Source organism: Chamaea fasciata, unplaced genomic scaffold (assembly GCF_029207755.1).
Source record: "Chamaea fasciata isolate MVZ Bird 193981 ecotype frontalis unplaced genomic scaffold, bChaFas1.0.hap1 SCAF_2, whole genome shotgun sequence".
Lineage (NCBI taxonomy): Eukaryota > Metazoa > Chordata > Aves > Passeriformes > Sylviidae > Chamaea > Chamaea fasciata.
The window spans coordinates 22210151-22230414 of NW_027094087.1; the positions used below are offsets into that span (position 1 = coordinate 22210151).

At 40.4% G+C, this 20264-nt stretch overlaps 1 protein-coding gene across 1 annotated transcript in view; it reads left to right on the forward strand.

Moving 5' to 3' along the window:
• The window catches only part of GRAMD1C (GRAM domain containing 1C), a 51447-nt gene that overhangs the window by 14994 nt on the left and 16189 nt on the right, over window positions 1-20264 (forward strand). The window contains 7 exon segments of the mRNA XM_066175249.1: window positions 2452-2536; window positions 5283-5386; window positions 7146-7241; window positions 8409-8489; window positions 14771-14889; window positions 16079-16199; window positions 19931-20090. Coding sequence (XP_066031346.1) covers window positions 2452-2536; window positions 5283-5386; window positions 7146-7241; window positions 8409-8489; window positions 14771-14889; window positions 16079-16199; window positions 19931-20090 — 766 coding nt within the window.

Consider the following 20264-nt stretch of genomic DNA (forward strand, 5'->3'; position numbering starts at 1 on the left):
GTCACTCATGACAACACTTCTAAATGCCAGCAGGGGTTTCTAAGATAAGCTGTAGCAGGTTTTGTGCTCTAGAAAAAATTCAGTTCTAAGTAAAACTCAGAATCCTGAGTCTGAATTCTTGGACCTGTTGAACTGGCTGATTGAGGCATTGATATAAATGTGTTTGTGACACTGTGATGCTCCTGTTTTCTTTGATTGCTTTTGTCTTACAAAAATGCTGAACTTCCGTGAAGCTCTTATCTCTTGTATACAGCATGTTTGAGAAACTACATTTCCCCTTAAACGCATTGCTTCCTAAATCATGATTTCACAAATTGTGACTTTCATTTTCCTCTCATGGCAGACCAGTTCTTTTATTCCCTGTATGCTGATATTGGCAACACAAGCCCAGACTTCAGTCAGCTGAGTTAGGACTGTGTGTAAACCATAGGGGCTCTGGAACTGCAGGTGGAAACTTGAGAGATGTGAGTTAATTTTTCATTTTTCCCTATGTCTCTTTCCAGAGTAATTGCAAAGAATTCAGTTTCTTCAAAGCAGTGGAGATATTGGATGCCTTTCTTGGATGATCAATTAAAAGTGTGCATTTCAGGGCTGGATGTAGCAAGCCAAGAAACCATAGCCCACCTACTTCAGCACATTACGTGCTTTCCAAGAATGTTATTTTTAAAATCACAGAAATAACTGAAATTTAACTGGAGGCATTACAGCTTACAAGTAGACATGTCTAACATGTTCTTCTTTAGCTACACCCAAACCCTTCTTATTTACTTTTCTCAGAAGGTATAGGGTGGATGTATTTTCTGTCTCTATCCCTTGCTGCCTTTTTGCATTACAGTTCTCATCATATCACTGGATAGCAAATATGTACTCAACCAGAGGTCAAACATAAAGACTTTCTTTTATTCATGGTACTAGAAGGTAAATTTACTTAATTTTTTTTAAAAAAAGCTGATCTGTGTCAGGGCAACTTTGCTCTCTCATGTGTTACATGCATTTAAACACTTGACTTTGAGGTTGCACTTGTGTTCTTGAGGCCTAAGAGCTCAATTCACAATTATAAGATGCCAGACCATTGTAGGATGTGAATGGAGGGTGGTGTGCAGGGAACTTTTGAACTGCAAGAAGCAGAAATGTCCTCAGTGAAAAAGAGCAAAATATGGGAATCTTGAGGGGGTGGGACACAGTTGGCTCTAGTTTTTTAAAAGGCCATCAAGCTGAAGATAAATCTCTTTTTGTCCTGGGATTTTTTGCACAAACATAGTGAAAGGGTAGTGGTCGACTAACATGCTGCAGGAGTGTCAAAAGTAAGCATGCTGCAAGGTCATACAGTCAAAAGTGGTTCTTTGCCCCCTTTTTTCTTTCTCCCCCCACCCTAAACATAAATAGCAACTAATCTTATGGTGGAAATAGGTTTAATGGTGAATGTCAAGTTTTTGAGTAATACAGGTGCTCAAGTAGAGAATAGCATCCATGTGCTTAAGAACTTTAGAAAGGCTAAAAAAAAGTGTGAAAGAGGCTTTTCTAGTATATTTATATCTGGTTCTAGAAACATTTAAAAGTGATTTCTTCCTGTAATAGCTTTAGTCCAGCTGAGTCATGGCCTTATACAGCATTTAGTTAAGACCGCCTCTAAAATAAGTGTCGAATATCTTTTAAGAATAATAATAATAAAAAAAGATCCTCTTACAACTGATAATGAAAAGTAGGACTTTTACATAGAATATTTTCTGGAGAATGTGCTGAAGCTCTTCATTTGAATGGGGCAGGCACATTTGTTTATAAGAGTAAGGAGTTAAAGTCCATCAAGATAGTCCTCTGTGCTGTGAGTTTACTGCCCAACTTGAATCTTAAGAAAATCATAGGCAGTGATCTTTAAAATGGGGTGAACTGTAGAACATGACAGAAAATTAAGAAGTGATGGTGATGCTGCTATTCATTCTTACTGGAGGAAAATATTACCTTTATTCCTACAGGTCTAGTTTCAGCAACTGGTGAAAAATCCAGTGCACTGTAGTATTCCTGAAGTGGCACTCCAAGTAGACATTGATGTTCTAGGTTGTGTCCTTGTGTTCTATTGGCCTCCATGAGGGCTTGATTTTTCTGTTACCTCTGTGATGTGGCCTTGCTGCCTCTTCACTTAGTCTGTGCTAGAATATTTAGTCCCAGAAGGGTTCTCATCTCATGGGTGGAGCAGTTTGCTGTCATAGCACGGTAATGCCTTGTGACTGGCATCTGGCCTGATACAGGGAATCGTTTGGCCTATGCCAAATAAATACTCTTACATAAGTAAGCATAAAGTTACAGTAAGGATCACATTTAGATACCACCTATTCTTTATTGCTCTTCTGAGATTCATTTGTTCTCCAAGATAAAATTACACATCCAGTATGAAGGCAGTTGATGGCTGAAAATAAATCTGTTTGCATAACCTTTTACTGTTCTTTGTTGCAGCTCTCAAGTTCCACTTACAAATATAGAAGTGAGGAATTCAAGAGACAGTTTTCTCATCTGCCAGACTCGGAGAGACTCATAGTAGGTAAGAAGTAATCACAGCGAAAGTCCTTGTCTTCTCTTTGATGATTTCAGGTTGCAGTCATGTCAAAGCATTTTGGGTCTTTCATGGCAAATTCTAACTACAGCTGATAACTCCCTATTCTCCTGTCTTTGAACTAGCATGAGATACCTTCAAGGAAAGCCAGGTCCATACTCCTCTCCTCTCCTGCCTGCTTTGTGGGGAAAAAAAAGGGATGTTGTTTTTGAGACCCTGTTAACTAGGTAGATCATCCTTAGCAAAAACTTCCCCCTTGCTCCCTAATAGCCTTGCTCAAAGCACCTTGATTAATGTGAACTCCTGGGACTGTGTGACACAGTGGGTGGTTGTAATGTAAAACACTTTTTCAGGTGAATGAGAGTGGAAAGAAGCAGGTGTCAGAGAATATCAATATGATGCATAACTTTTCTCAGCACTGAAATATTCCTTTTCCAGCCCTGTTTCACTCCACTGCAGAATCCAAAGAAGACAAGCATGTAACCCTACATCCTTTGCATAGTGATGCACCTTATTCCCTCCTTTATCACCTTTGTTGTATTTGTGTAACAAATACACTGTATATTTTCATACAAAAGAGGCATTGTGACTGTTTGAAGTCCATCTCTTATTTTATGCAACTTCTAAGGAAGCGAATATTGACAGGCTGTTCAGTGTATGCTTGCAGTATGCCAGCAACAGCTCTGAAGCAGTTAAATCTCTGCCTTTTTCCAACCTCAGGAGGCAGTTATCCTCTGAAATGCCTTCTGCATTTTTAAAATAATTCGGTAGGGATGTAAAACAGAAGGAAAGGATATTACTTCAAAGCATTGTTTTGATGTTTCTCCTTACACTTGATTGATGCAGAAAGCCATGGAGCAAACTCTTAAGCACAGTTTCAAAGAAGAGACTGTGTAGGATTTAGAGAAAGACTTCGTAATGGGTTAATCTCAATTTGTTCCATGAAAAGCAAAGCCACTACTTTTATATAGTTTTTTTACCCCGTAAAAAGCAGTGTTTCCTTGAAAAGACTTTTTGCATCCCCCAAGCAAGGAACTTTTCTTTACTTGGTGTAGAGAAACTTGGTGTACAGGCTTTACAGTGCTTCAAGAAACCATTGCTTGCTGCTGTTCATTAAATAATTGATACTGTTTCTGTTTTTAAATCAGCTGTTAAAAATAAGCAACTATTCCACTGAGCGCTGTATGTAAAGATTGTATAATTATATAAAATATTATTTTATTAAAATGTAAGGAATTACTTAGGCTGTCTAAATGGCAGCTTAGAGGAGTGCCACTATGATTTACCTGAAAATGTTTTCAAGGAACATATTAAGTTACTGATTCTGAAAACTTAAAACGAGAAATGCTAATCTCTTCTGTTTGTTTTGATACTCTCTTTTGTGTAGCTAGGTCAGAGTGGGGTTGCTCATCACTTGCCCAGTGGTGACCTTTATAGGTCTGAATCCTGCTCTAAAAACCACAGAAGTCAGATGCAAGCTTCTTTGTAATGCTTTCCTCAAGTCCTTAACTTCAAACTCCTGTTCCCTTCCTCTGTCAGCATTTTGGTATCTGACTGTTCTTAAACATGCACTTACAGCTAACTTCTTTAGATTTAGGCTTCTGTAGTTCTAGTTGTAGTTACATCTCCAAGGACTTGTATAAATGCCTCATTTTTGTTACAAGGCAAATTATTTCCACTTGATTATTCGAGGGGGGAAACGCTAGAGAGTTAAAAAAATATAATAAAAGCTTCTGTAAATGCAGATATGGCTTGAAGTTAGGATGTTGGGAACTCCTGACCTTCTTGATATTTGAAAAAGAAGTGTATTTCTTATGTTGTTGTAGTACACAAAATCAAAATTCTGGCTCAGACAATACCAGATACAAAGCTCTTAGATACCTCTAAGGGTAAAATTAATAATATATATTGCACCAATACATACATTCGGTGTATTTTCTGTACATTAGGTAGCCTTCTTTAGGTTGGAGCTCCAAAAAGAGATCCATCTTAATTATTTAGCAGCAGTGCTTCTGAAAATTCCTTTTGTTTGAATCTTCAGGCTCTGAAATTGAGAAAGCTCTCTGAGATTTTTAAGAAGTGTGACTATATCCTCTGTTCTTAATTAGCAGGTATCTGGTGAGGGGTAATTGCATTGTAGATGAAATATTTTTCTTAACAGGGAGGTTTTAGTCAGAGACAGTATCATAAAAATGATAGTCAACTTCAGGAAATATCCCCTGCCTCAAGAACCGGATAGCTTCAATCTGCCTGTTAGTGTCTCACTCTGCAGATAGTTTTAGCTAGTGATAGTATCTGTTCAGTGGAAAACTATTATCGTACTACAGCATATGAACTACTGTTCCGTAGGAGTTGACAGTATAATGTGTTGTACTGTAAAATGTTTGTGTATTCTGTTGTTTAGGTGCTTTGAAGTCTGACTAATGAATACTTCTCCCATGTACTCCTAGGCTTGCCTGACACCTGTTCTCTGAAAACCTTAGATGGTGCTCAGGCGTTGATAGATGGAGTGCTGTCCTCACACGGATGTACTATCAACTCTGGCTTTGGGCTGTTCCCAGAGCCATGATCTGGATGCAAGCCAGTATAAAAGTCTGCCTTCATAGACTTCTTAAAAGTGAAAGAAATGGCTTTCTGTTGTATTGTAATACCCCATCTCATTTTAGTTAACAGGTTTGGGTCAGCTGTGCTGCAGTCAGTGGATGAGTAACTTGCTCTTGCTCTCTGTACACAGATTACGCCTGTGCCCTCCAGAAGGATATCCTGCTGCAAGGACGCTTGTATCTCTCAGAAAACTGGCTCTGTTTCCACAGCAACATTTTCCGATGGGAGACCACAGTAAGATCTTAGCTCACTTGAATCCCACCTTTTCTTTGTCCTATCCTATCAGGATATAGGATTAGAGTCTCTCAGATCTCATCCTGTCAATCTCATACTAGTAACTCTGGGCTATGAAGAAAGAGCCTGCATCTCAGAGTGGAAATGTAGATGTGTTCTCTGTAAAATAAGAATAGCAATGGAGGCATTTGAATGCTGAAGTAAGCCTGCTCAGTCAGTCATTGAGCATAAGAAGTTTAGGAATTATGCTAAAGCTGGCTTTTCACATTTCTGGATGACAATTTGCCTTTCCTTACCGTGCAAAGTTGTCCTATAAAGGAATGTAGCACATAATCTTCTATTGTAACTCCTGGGGCATGACATGGTATGTGATGATGAGAATTCAAGAACTCTCCAGTATTGAACCTCACCTGACTTAGCCTTACATGTAAATATTAGCATCTAAGAACAGGTGAAGGGAATTGATAAATGACTTCTGCAAGTTCTTATATTGTGGTCTGTGGCTTTTGAGCAAAGGTAGATATTCGTGATATGTTGGCCCTTTATTTCTGTCAGATTAGGTTATTGAGTTAAAATCTTTCATTCAAACAATTGTTGCATCTGCTGTAGAACTTGCATGAAGCAGTGAATAAGAAAAGGAAGATAACCTAGCAAACAGAGGATGGACATTTCAAAATGTTCTGTGAACTGTGAGACTGCTCATAGCCTAAGTTAGTATCTCATATTTGAGTGCTGTGAAATATACAGGACAACCAACAAATAGCTTGTATATTTAAGACCGTGAGGGGCTGTAGAAATACTTAACTGAAAACCAAGCTTACTTTGGTCAGATGGGTTTGATGATTGAATATTTCTTATTTTAGATGTGAAATTAATTAAAAAATAAAGCCTTTGGAATTATACCCTTGAATATATCAACCGTTCAAAGACTGACTGGGTGGGTTTTTTTTAACCAAAGCAACATACATCCTGGTAACCTGTTTCTGCCTGTCTAGCAGAGTGATATCTTCAGCAATACCTTTAGGCAGTCTGAGCTCATCAGTTACAATGCTAGAGCCAAGTTTGGGACCTCATTAGGAGGCTGTGTTGTTGCAAAGAGAGAGGGAATAAGGGGAGAGCATTCTGCTTACACAGGAAAAAACAAGTTAGAGCTGTAAGTTCCTTCTTTCTCTAAGATGAATGGCAGCACAGCCTTAAATTTGAGAGAAGAGGGGGTAGGCTGGAAGGAAGTGGCTTCTTGCAGCCAGTCAGACCATGTTTGTCTAAACAGAAACATTTCAACTACTAATATACAAGTCAAACGTGCCTTGGCAGGAAGAATTTCTTGCAGTGACTAGACTGCAAAGGAAATTTTGAAAATGGACTGTATTGTAAACTTCTGTGAGACTACACAGTCTGTTATCTGATCTCTCTCATCTGTGTCCTGCTTTATGTATAGCATTCTGGTTGGGATTGACTTCCAGATCTGTGATTTGTGTTTGGTTGGGGTTGTGGCTGAAGGAGTGGAAGAAAAGCGGAAAGAACCACTTACTTCCCTAGTTCTAATGTGAAAGAAGAGGAGGTGACTTAAGTCACCTCAGCTTCTACCTTAAAATGCTGTTAAAGCAGCAAGTGGAGACAGTAATTGCCTTTGTGATCTTATCTGAATTGCATCCCAGGGTTTGGGGTTAGTTTGAATTCCTCTTGCATGTTCTGTAACTTTGAACTTTTTAGTCGTAAGTTACTTTTAATATGTCTTATTAAATGTGTTTCTTCTTAGATTTCTATTGCTTTGAAAGATATCACTTTCATGACAAAGGAGAAGACTGCTCGTCTCATTCCAAATGCCATACAAATAGCAACAAAAGGAGAGAAGGTGAAAATCTGGTTTTAATTATGTTCTTGCTAAATGATAGAGTCCAGAACACAGCACTTGTTCTAGTCTATATTTGCATGTATAACTTCCCTGTCAAATGTTTAAGTGTGATAGGGATTAGAAGGCAGACTTAAGTTTGATCCCTGTGCATGTTTGCTTGATAATTCAACTCCAGTTTGACTGCAGAAACCCCTTAGTTGCGTTGATACAGTAACCAGAAAAGTAAGAGTTTGTCTTACCTATTCAAAGGAAAACTAAAATTCCAAGCATGAATTCAGAATGTATATTTTTCATACTGAAAAAATATCAAAGTCACTGGATTTCAAGTGCTCCTTGAAGAAAACTACTGAAAACAAAAGGACTGTGATGTCATGGCTTTTGAGTAATGGAGAAATTTACCCCAGAACATGCACTGGGAAATGAAGTTTTTGAGTGTGTATTTGAAAAACTGAAAAGCCTGATGCAGAGTCTTATGTGCAATACACTGTGATAAGTTCTTCTATAAGTGCCTTGAAAATAATATTTCTTGGCAAAGAACAGAGCTTTCCACAGTGAACCTGGGAAAGTTCTTTGGGAAGCAACTGTGATTCATCATATTTGGCTGTTCCCTCTCAATTCATCCAGTATTAACTTTCAGTGACAAGGAAGATAGACCTCTTTGCTAAAAAACCCCAGTTTTCCAGTGGGAAAGATTTTTAAAAATGAAATTGAAAACTATGCATATAATTTGATCTCCTATTTTAGTTATTTTGATTTCACATCATCTTGTGTGAAAATGTTAGTAAAAGGCTTATGTGGCAGAAGAATGGAAGTAGCTGCAGCCTGTAAGAAATAGGCTTATGTGTTTCTGATTTGTTCAACCTCCTATGGGAAAAATTTAAGTGTGTTTAAGTTGAGGAGGAGCTCTTCCTTTATGCCAAGAGTATTCACATGGCCAGAACAGCAAGTGTCTTCATAAACTGTGTGGATGTTGGGGAACATAGTCTTACTCACTGAAAGTGATACAAAGTGTGGAACCTGAGAAATATGGCCCCCCAGGTTTGTTTAATGTGAAATGAGGCAAACTGTTACTGGTAACAGTGGGTATTCAAGATATAAGGAAGCATTCTGGGATTCTTGAAAATAGCTACATGTGAGCTTATTTACTACCTTGGTTTTTTTCTGCAGTTTTTCTTCACGTCATTCAGTGCAAGAGACAGAAGCTACCTCAGTATCTTCCGTTTGTGGCAGAATGTGTTGCTGGATAAGGTAAGCTTGTCTGCATCAGTACCTGTGATTAAGCAACCAAATAAACCTCTTCTTATGTAGGCAGATGTGCCTCTGGAGAATTAAGAGACTTGAAGTTAGCTTTTCCTTTCTGACTTAGAATTCTAATCTGATGTTCTGCTTTGGTTCCTTGCACTTTAGATCACAGACGAAATTCTCATCTTTTCCTTCTCAGACTGCCACCTACAACTCTGCTGTTGTAGGAGCATTTTGTCTTTGCATATAGGTTGCATGCTTCTCTTCACTATGAGCTCAAGCATATGTTACTAAATTGATATGCATTTGCTTCACATTTTCTATGCCTAATTTGTGATCAAAAAGGCAAGAGGTTTTCTCAGTGAAAACTTTCAAGGAAAAAGGCCAAAACTCCTTCTCAGATAAGTTAGCCAAACCTTTGCCAGCCAACTCATTACAACTCTGCTGACCTTGAATAAATGCAACAAAGGCATTTATGTATGATATGGAAATGTATTTTGGCAATTTTGGCTAGTTGGCTTGATTTATATTTCAATTTGTGGATACTTAAGCTAATCTTTCTAAAAATGGACTTACACTTTTGCAGAACATCACTAAAAGACAATTTTTGTAAACCAATTCCTTCCTGTTTATGTCTCTCATTGTTTAAATAATATTGACACAGTTACAATTACGCACCAAAATTTCCGTGTATAACACTGCAATGATCCCCAAAGGTTTAAAGCTGTTGTGCTACTGACACAGAGTAGCTGCACTTTCTTCTTTTTGTTAGATGAATTTTAGGGCAGACTAGAGAGACTTTCTGTCAAAACAAAAGCTGTAAATAAAGGGAAGTGCTATTTAAAGCAAACCAAATGTTTCTTGCAAATCTCTTGTCCCTCATATCAAATACTATTTAACTGTAACTTCATAACCATCTTGTCTTGAATCCAGCCAAGATGTACTGTGTCACCTTTTGACTGGAATGTGCAACTGAAAGTAACCTTTATTTCTTTCATTGTGCAGAGTTTGTCAGAAATGGCACTCTATGTTATTCAGTTGACTAGTTTGTGGTGTTGGAGGGTCAACGTATGGATGTGCAGGTATACAAACCTATCCTAGGGCTGGAACAGAGGTAACAAGCTTTGTACTGTTCAGTATTAGTTTTTTGTGTGTGTTTCTTCTCTGTGACACTGAAATGAGTGTCACATTAGGATCAATTTTTCACTTTAGAGCAGTAGCTAAAGGATAGATAAGGAAGCAGGAGGCATGGACAGAATGCAAGATGAGATGAATTAAGCCAGCAGGTTTTAGGAACGAGTGCGTTTGAGTAGCTTGGGAACTTTCCCTATTATTTCTGTCAAATCATGCTGTTAGCTTGCTTGCATCCTCACTGAAGTATGTTAAAAGATAAATCTGTTTATGAGAATTTCTCCTTGGTGTTCTTAGTTGTAAAATGCAACATGGTCATGAGGTGTATGTAGGGCTTTTCAATTTAGTATGTTTGGCGCTATTATTGAAACAGGATTTCTGTTAGGTTGAGCTCCTACTTCTGAAACATAGTAATGACTTCTGGTTCTCTGCTAGAATGTGTTTGAGTCATCTGTCAGCCTTCTTTATGGTATTCTTTACTAGATAAAGCTGTAGAGGGGCACTGTGGAGTTGAAAGTAGAAATTGAAGTTGCTGGAGCTGGATCCAGTGACACTATTAGAATGCCAGCTGTCTACTGAACTAATACTAAAAGAGAGCCCTTGGTGTTTTCAAGCAGTTTTGCTGTTTTCTTCCCACCACTCCAATGTCAGGAACAGCATACATTTGAAAAATGTCTCATACACCTGAGGCCCTGCCGTGGTATACAATGCCTGAGTATGTGCAGTTTGGTGTTCATGGCCTCAGTGATCAAAGGGATGCCATCAGAATTTGTAAGGCTTTGGACAAAAAACAAATCTCACTCTGGAACCAGTTCCAAAAGGAGATGGTTTAATGCTTCCTCTGCAAATAGCTAAATGTTGTAAAGACTGTGGATAGTTTGGTTATATTCTGGAGCATGTCTGCTAGACCTGGAGATGACATCCAACTGCTAAATTATGAAATAAAGTTGTCATCAGAAGTGTAACTCTGACTATAGGTGTCACAGTGCTGGTTTGAGCCACCTGATGGTGAATAATCCCCAAATTTCAGGATTTGGATCCAGGGGACTGGTATTACATTTGCTTCAGATCATGTCTGTGTAGAGGTAATTTTCAGTCCCTGGCCTCTTCAGCACTTCTGGGTGTAGATTTCGTGCTGTGAAGCCTCACCTCTGAGGAGTGACCAATCTGCTTTACCTGATAGACCTTCAGCTTTCCACAGCTGCAGAACTTCTCGGTGGGGTCAGCCTCTTACTCTTTCCCAGATCTCCATCTGGTGGCCGTTTTGCCTTGTACCTCCCAAGGATTGCATGTCCTATGTGGTTGAACGAGTAGTCCTTTGACAAGGCTGCCTTTCTATTAGAAGTAACTTGCACTGTGCAAGAAAACCAGCAAATGGTTACATGCTATTCTGTGCCCAGACACTACTTCATCCATCAAGATGCTTTCCCCCAACTTTGCACTACTGCTCTGACAGGACTCCCAGTCCCCTTTAACTCAGTTACAATTCTGCAGCTCATAACTTTTTCAGACCTTGCTCATAATACACTATAGAGTGTTTGGTGCCCTTCAACTTCAGTTCCTCTGCGAATCAGTGGGTACTTTCTTCTTATCATGGGCCTTTCTTAGACTTTTTATTCTTTAAATGTCCGTGCAAAGACTTTTTTTCTTTGAAGAAAAATTCCATCTTTTTTTTTCGTCCCTGTTGCAAAATGTGTGCGGAGGGAGTCTTGTAGGCTTTTACCTTGCCATTGTTTTTTAAATGATCCAGCATCATGGAAAATAAGGAATCATTAATGCAGGTCAGGAAGAGACATGACACCGGTCTTGATAAAACAGATAGCTGCTTCCATATCCTCTGCAGCTTTTAGTAATACTTCAGTTTATAAAATCAGCCAAAAATCCTGTTTTGCAGGGGGCTTTCCAGATTGGTACAAGAAGTTTGTTCATGGCTGCTGTTGACAGTATGAGCAGGGCCATTCACAGTTTTGCTTTATTTTCTTAAACCTTATGGGTGTCAAATATCCCTCAAGTTTAAGGGAGAAGGAACAAATTAAAATGTAATTAGGCAGGTCATTCAAATCCCAAACAAACACAGCACTCCTTATTTCTAATGGAACAAGATCTTAACTTAATCAGTCTCAATTCCCATGAGTCCTCTGCCTTAGAGTTGGATTTATTTTCCTATTGTTCTTCTTATGCTTTGCTGGGTAGAGATTTGCACCTGTCTCAGGAGACATTGTAGCAGGTAAGTCTAGAGGTGTGAGAAGGGACCAGAATTTCTGGTCAGCTGGCCTTCTTGTGGCAAAACATCTCTCTGGACAGCAGTTCAGCCTTCCCCAGCAGTTTCTCAGGGAAGGTTGTGAAAAGAGAAATGTTTATTTGCACCTTTGTGTACAACAAGATAAATTTAAGAGATGAAAGAAGGCTTGGTTTGATTCTGAGCTTCATGATTAGGCAATTAGCGGGAGAGTTTGCTGTTTCCCTCCCCTGTTCTGCAAACAATCAGAGTTCTGTATCAGAGCTGCTTGGCAGGAGCGTGGTGTAGTCAACCTGTATGGCATGCCTTGTTCTTATTTCTGCATTTGTCCATAGAAGGTAAAAATCATCAGTTTTGCTTCTGTTGGTGGTACTCTGTAGTATTGCTTATGCCATGACACCACTTTGTCTGGCATGAAGCGAAGTATTGATGATCTATGCTGTGCTTGAAAAGACAAAAGTATATCCCAGCTGCTTCTTGCAGCCTTTGTTTTTGTATACAGAGGACTGAGGAAAAAACTCAGTGCAGACCATCACCTTGAATGGGCAAGGTAATTCATGTCTAGATTTTGCCTTTCAAGCTTCAGAGCTTCTCTAAGCTGTCGTCTCAGAAGCAGAAGTCTGACCCAGAAAATTTATGCCCTTCTTTGCTTTCAGAACTGACTCTTTCTGATACAATAAAGCAAGTCTTGTTTGATCTTGGCTTGTGACCATTAAGAACTTATTATATCTAGCTGAGCTAGGAATAATTGAGCAGAGTGCGAGAATCCTGTTTTAGAAGCAGAACTTGGTAACATTGCTTTTACAAAACAACATGAAACAGCTTTATAGATTCCTTTATAGAAGCTGAAAAGCTTCCCTGCTTTCGTCAAACTATTGATTTGCCCATAGACAGAACATACCGGTGAATTTAATTAGCAACATTAGCTCTGTGCCATTATGACTGGGAATCAAGGCATTGGCAATATTGGGCAACAGAAATGAAAATTGCTTTGTTTCTGTCCTTTGATTCCTGGTTGGAAGATGTGCTAGCTAAAGATCCACCTCTGTCGTATTTTGAAACCACGTAATGCCCACTCCTGGTTTTTGGCCATTTAATAAGAACAGCTGTAGGTAGTTGTTTGTGGTTATTCGTTTATTGCTCCAGAAGACAGAATGCCTGGGGAAAGTAAGGCCGGCTCTAAGTGGATGCACGTGTTTCAGCACTGCATTGCTCTGAGGAACAAACCCCCGTGCAGAGGGAGGCTGGCATTAGCCGCTATGACCCTTGCTTTATAGCTGTGTGTTTTGTATTTTAATGTTTACTTTGCCCTCGCTAGGATTAAATACCTTGAAACCGATCTCTGCCAATAGGGTGCTTGTTGCCAGCTGCTTTCTGAAAAGCCCGAAACCGTGTTGTGCCGTAAAATACCCGAGGGAAGAAACCCTTCCTCGTCTCCCGAGTAGGGCTCTTTGCTCATTTCCCCCCTCGGGGGAAGCGGCTCCCGTGCGATGCGATGCGGTGCGGGGGGCGAGGGGGCAGCGGGACCCCGTGTGGCCCGGCCCGGCGGCGACGGCCGAGACCGGCTGTGTCCCGCCCCGGGCCGGCGGCGGCAGCCCGGGGAAGGCGCTGCCCCGGCCCCGGCGCGGGCGGGGGGGCGGCCCCGGCCGGGCCCCGGCGCCGCCGCCCAGCAGGAAGTGGGAGCGCGGCGGCGGCGGCTCCCGGCGGGACGCGCCAGGTGGGTCACGGAGCGGGACGGGGCGCGGGGAGCGCCGGCAGCCCGGGGAGCGCTGGGGCGGCTGCGGGAGCGCATTTACATCCTGCGTGCGGGTCAGTTCCTCCGGGTCTGTCTAAAATTGCGGGTACTGTAACTAACACTCTACAGGTGAAGCAGGCAGGTGGAGAGGATCATTTAAAGGCCCTTTAAATAATGCATGGGTATTTAATGTCATCGTTTCATGCAAATAGTAAGCACTACTTGTGTTACTGCCTCATTAGCACAGTCTTGTTCCCTTGATCAATATGGATGGTGGCTGAGGCGCATTTTCCAGTGTGGTGTCTCCTGTTTTAAGATCTCTGGTATTGCTCTCTGAGCTCTATTAAATACCAGAATCTTTTATTTCCTTTCTTTCTCTTTTTTTTCGCACACACCACACCGCCCTCCCCAGCCCTTTACAGCCGAGGTGGACTTTGAAACTCACTGCTTACTTTGCAGATATGAGCGTGTCATGCTACTTTCACCTCCAAGCTCTCCTGATGATTTAAGAGAACTTAAATATGTCTCAGTAGCTGTGGGAATTTGTGGAACAGGATAGAGATATTGTAGAGAAGGAGAAGACTTAGCTAGTGGTGAGTCAAGGTAATCCTGAAGAAAAGCAACTATTTTTCATAAAGACGATGCTGGTGGTACAAAGGGAGGACCTCCTGTCCCACCTTGGCAAAGTGGGCAGTTGGCTGACCTCCACACCAGTGTAGTGACTGAAATGGTAGCCTCCCACAATATGTAAAGTACTCTGAGCATCCTCAGGGAACAGGTGGGTATCTATTAAGCAGTTTGTTCAGAATCAGAGAGGTGCTTATTTATGTTGTGCCTTATCAAGGGAAGTTCAAGAGGGAGATACCTTGAAGGTATCTATGAAAATATTGGTGACCTGTGAAGAAGCAAGTTGTGGCTACAAGTGTGTGTTTTCTTAAAATTATGGTTTTTCTTATGCCTTATGCCTATGTTGTTGGTTGAACAGCAGTGGGAGTATGCAGGAGACAGGAGTACAGTTGCCCAAAATGCTGAAACCCAATCTCGGAATGTGATACCTGAATGCTTTCGGTCCTTCTCAGAATTGAGGTTAAAGGCTGTGGCGTAATTCAAACTTGTTGCTGTTTTTCTTCCAGTGCCTTACTGTCCCATACTGTGGTTCTTGACTAGCTCACTTTGTTTCAGAGGCTGACCAAGCAGGAATTCTGGCAGCTGGTGCACCAGAGCTATGGCTCTGAGCTGGGCCTGAACAGTGAGGAGATGGAGAGCTTCCACTCGTCGTCTGAGGACAACGGGCAGTCTCGGTAAGGAGAGGGTGGGGAGAAGCAGCGTCCTTTTCCTTAGAAACTGAAGAGCTGCTGTAGCTTTACCAGAAAGGTTGAGCCTGTAGTAAAAGGAAGCAAAGGTCTGAACTGCATAGACTGAGCGTGCATAAAAAAATGACTGTGTGAATTTTCTAAAATAGTAGCAGTGCATCCGAGGCCCCTTAGAAGAGGAGAAGGGAAGACCTTGTTCTCCCTGGATCTGCTTGGGGATCAGCATAGGGGAGGTTAAATAACAGTCTTTTCACATGATGGTGCCCAGTCAGCACCTCTGTGCCCTGTAAGAGTTTGGAAGGTTTGAATAGAATGAAGCCATGCTATGGTTCAGACACTTTTTTTCTTCCCCTCCTCTGTGGAGGCTGAAATACTTGTTTTGCCTTGTTCTCCTGATGTCTGAGGTCTTAGCTTATTTTTGTATTGTCCTCAGCTCAAATTGCAAAGCAGGAATAAGAATATAATAAGCTGGAATAATTGTAATAATAATTATGTGGTTTCTTTGAAAGAGTTGTCTTGATTTTTTTGAACAAATGTGAACTTAACAATGACCTGCCAGTGTCAATCTAATAACAGCACTTTACATATTTCTCTGTAAATAAGCATGACTCTACAAAAGTGAACAATGTAATTTATATCCCTTCAATCCTGTGTTATCTGAGTATGTTTGTGGGAAAAGTGTCTTGAGTTCATAACAAGCTTCAAAAGATGTTCTGTTAAATAGTTTCTGATTTTTTGTTGGTTTGTTTGATTGATTTGGATTTTGTTTGGGGTTTGCTTGGGTTTTGGGGGTTTTTTGTTACATTTTGTTTTTTTTCTGTTAAAAAGTCAAACTTTGCAACTTTGTAACAAGCAATGCAGGAAAAAATATTTTGTGACATTTTCTTAAAACATTTTCTTTCCAAATTAGTTTTAAGCTCTATCTGTTTCCTCATTTCCCACAGCACTCACTTTCTTGGTTTTATTAACCTGATGTTCAGAAACTGAATCTTCTTTAGAGGTGGCTGGAATGAGGAAAATGGCTCGATATTGAAGAGCTGCATGTGGGAAGAATGATTTGGTAGTTCATAATGTTATCGGAGCAGCCATGTTTTCAATGCAAAAATAACATGAGACTCTTTCTAGGATTCCTCAGTGGTTATATCTCCAAAGATATCTTCCTTTTTGGTTTGGACAGATCCAGCATTTGTGATGATTCTGGAGAAAGGGATGAGAAACTACCCAAAATGATTGGTTTAGTTCGTGAGCCCATGCTTCAAACAGAAGGAGAGTCACTCAACAGAAACATGTTGCCAGGAGTAAGTGCTGACACAGCCCTTCTTGCTGTTTGTAGCTGATAAACAAATGTGCTTAACTTGTACTTCTGTAAGCATAGGATGAATGGAGATGTAACTTCCAAAGAAGTCTTTGAGGAGTTTCAAGAATGTTTCTTGAATTTGAAAATGTTGTTGGTGTGAGCTTCAGCAGTGCTCTGTCACTAATTTGCTGCACAGCCTGGCTACAATGCTGAGCTTTTGCCCTGGTCTGTTTGTTTTTCCTTCAAAAACAAAATTCTTGTTTTTTCTTATCCAGTTCCAGAGGGGACCATATTTGTGTTTTATCCAACTGCTTTTTGAAAGTAATGACTTTTTCACTTCCAATGCTTTCTTGCTTGTGCTGTTTGTCATTTAAAAAGATATCTCCTCTTAGATTACTGTCTCTCCTATACATAAGGCTTGTTAAAGGGCAGTTACATTTTGTCATCCTTGCCTTCAAAGGTCAATTAGTCTGCCGTTGTGAATATATGAAACCTTTTTTTAATGCTTCAGAAGGAAGGGGAAAACCCCCACACTTGCTATAATACAGATTAATTTTACCTTGGTGCCTTGGGTTAGTACAACTGAACAAGCATGAATGCCTCACTCATGTTCATTCATGTTGTATGAATTTCTGAATGTGTTTGGGTGAACAGCATGTGCATTAGTAGTGATATCTGAGATGGGCACAGTGTCTAGCACAGTTACTGGGGCTCCTGTGTGCAGCTGTAGTCCTAAAAAGTTACAGGTGTTTTCTTTTGGTTATTAGGTATCCCAAAGATCTTGGAAAAGAAAATAAACCACTAATGCATTTTTTATGAGCTTCACTAGGGCCAGTTTTGCTTTGGAGAATTTGGGGAAGGAAGGAAGCGGGAGATCATTTTAATAGTTTTTACTACCCTGTAAATCTTCTGGCTTTTGTCACTTGCTAAAACTGATCTGGAAGTTAAGTAGGGTTTAAATAGCTTTGCCAAAATCCAAGTCAATGGCTAGAGACTTATAACCAGCAAACAATATTGGTGTTTCTCAGATATTAAAAGCTTAGATGCTTGAGTGATGGGTATTCCTCATGGAAACCCTAGTAGTATAAAACAAGATATTTGGAGAGTTGTAAGGGAGGCCTGAGAGGACTGGGGATGCTGCTGGAATTTGGGCTGTTTGGGATAACAAAAAAATCTACACAGGTAGCCTTAGTTTGGGTATTTTATTTGCGCAAGAGCAAGCCATTTAAAAATAATTGCTGTGCCTGGAAAAGAAGCCACACCCCAAGATGTCTCTTGCAGGTGCTAAATCTGATTGAGCATCTCGGTAAGGAGGAATGCCTGGGGATTTGGTCTGTAAAAATGCCAGGATTCTGCCTTGAATAAACTGCTTCTGAGAAGTCTTTTTGATTATATTCTAAAAGTGCAGCCTTGATAAATGTGTAACTGTTTCAGGGTAGCTGAAATGCACAATGATTTTGTTTAGCTGTATGTGTCACTTGGCATTACTCAAGAATGTCCATGCTCTCTCCACAGCCCCAGGATTGCAGCATATTTTGTAGAACCACAAGGGCAGTAGGAGGAGGCAGTAGTGCTTAGAATGTATTTATCAGAAGCCATCACAGTGATGACACAGAGCACACTTAACCACCTTCCAAAGACTAGTGGGAAACAGGCTTAAACTCTCCTTTACTGCTCTGACAGACAAAGTAAGTCCCAAAGCTCTCATAAAAGGAAGATATGAATAGTGGAGGGGTTGGGTCTAGTATTTGGCCCATCTTGAAAAAAATATTGTTAATGGCTGTCTGTAGTTGATTGAGGCAAGTCTGTGTGGAACACCAGTCGTGGCTTATCTGCCTCCCAGTACATGTGAACGTGGGAGCCACCTTGTTGCCTCTTTTTGTAACCATCATCTTCCCTCCCCCCCTTGTAGGGAGGCCTTCCAATCCCAGATCTTGCTGTTCACAGCCTGAAAACAAAAAAAGCCTTGGCACAGAGCTTAGCAGTACTGGACTAGCTCAGGAGATAAATGTAGAATAGGGAATAAATTATACATCTTTGATTCCAGCTGACAGGTCTTAAAATCTTTACTCTTTAGTGTGAAAAAACCCCAAGCAAACGCAAACCAACCCAAACCCCTATGAAATCTGTGCTAAACTTGATCTGTTATTACAAAAGCTTGAATCTCTTCTTCCATGACATCATGTAAAGCTTTTTTTTTCCCTGGAGCTGTTGCTTTTGGCTTCTGCCTTGAGCCCAGTTTTCCTGCTCTGCTCATGGCATAGTGGGCTGCTCTTACGGTGCTGGTGGGAACCCCACTTCACTGTATCCCTGATTATTGTCAGACTGCTGTGAGAGTTCACATGTGTTTGTGCAGGATCAGAGTGTCAGTTTTTAGACTGTTCTGTCACAACTAGCTCCTTTTTTACTTCATCTGATTGGTATTTTGACATTCGATGTTGGTTCTGTCCTAGATCCTGTTATGTGATTGAGTATAACTTACGTGGCATCTTTTCTCAATAGAAACATTTGTTAACTGATCTGATTTTTCTGATTCAGTCTTCCTTTTTAATTTTTTGACCGTAAAGGACTACTTTTGTCTGCTTATTCTGCAGTCAGATTTATGCCTGCCTCTTTTCCAGCCACCCACCTAATAGCCCTTGGTTGCGCAAAAAAGTAACAGGTTTTTATTTTGAAAAAATCCAAGAAGTATGGGAAGTATCTGATGACTGTTCAAGCAGTGGATGCTTTTGCTTTCTTGAGTCAATGCTGAATAATCTTTAGGGATGATGGTTTTGCAGATGAATCAGAGCAACTCAGTTGAGGAGCCCTGATCATATTTACTGTGGTCCACACACTGCTCTTCTGGAGGCTGTGCTGCTCTTGATCCCAGGTGTTTACTGGTGGCAGTGGGGCCTTGAGGAGAGGTTTAGAATGAAAACTGATTCAAAGCTGGTAACCAAGCTTTTTGGATGGCATTTTGAGATGCACCAACTTTGCCTGTACAATTTCCCTGGAGATTTACTTCATTAAGTGTGCAATGGCATATATGTTTAGCTGACAGTTCTTGTTTAAGGTTAAGAGTTGCATCATTGATTCAGTGACTGATTTTCAGGGGGATTTCCTTCCTGCTTGTATATTGGAGATGGCAAATGATACCCCATTGCTTTGTTTGTGAGAAGTAACATTTTATAGGTAGGATGTCTCTAGAAAGTATTTTTAAACTTCTTTTTTCAAAGGGTGATGGTGTCCTACTAAATAAGAACTTTTCAAATATGTAATTGGGGTAATCTAAGCTTGCTGAAAGAGAAGGGCACCCTGCCTGTTTCAATGTGTTTTCCCCTCTGGGCTGCTAGACACTTGCTAAACTGTTAGGAAAAAAAAATAACCTGATAAATACAAAGTAAATCTGTGTAAGGTTGATGAATTTATAAATACCGATGTCAAAGCAGGAAAGGGGCCCAAACTGTGCACATGGGTGCAAGGGGACTGTCCCATTTAAGGGAGCTCTTGGTACCAACAGCACATACAAATAGATCTGTTCCTTGTTACCAGGGTTTAGTAAAATGTTTAAATAAAGGGAAGAGATGTTGGCTGGGGTAGAGGAACAAGGGGGAAATTAGTGCTTGACTATGTGGTAATTGAGCAGATAGAACTTGTGGCTTACTTTGTATGGCTGTCTTTTTTTAAAAGTAACTTCTTTTTTTTGTGGTCTCTGATTACTGATATTTTTTCTTCTCTTGGTTGTTTCAGGTGGAGGAGTCCCCAACTGAGAAGCAAATAAAGAGTCCTCTTCCATCTTCAGAAAGAAAACCTGCTAAGCTAGTTAGGAGCAGGTCTTTAGAAAAGTCCTTGGACCTTAATGAGAATGAAAATCTTCCAGAGAAGAGCAGTGCTTCAGATAGTGAAGAAGGTAAATTTCTTAACAATTGGGATCTGTAAGACCAACATGACTTTGGTGTTCCATCTCACTTTAGGAGAAAGTTAGAGAACTTTCTGATCTTATGGAACTTGTGTGCTTATTCGTTTCACAGAATTGCAGCAAAAATATTTTTTCAATCTTAGTTTCTGGAGGGGGAAAAAAAAG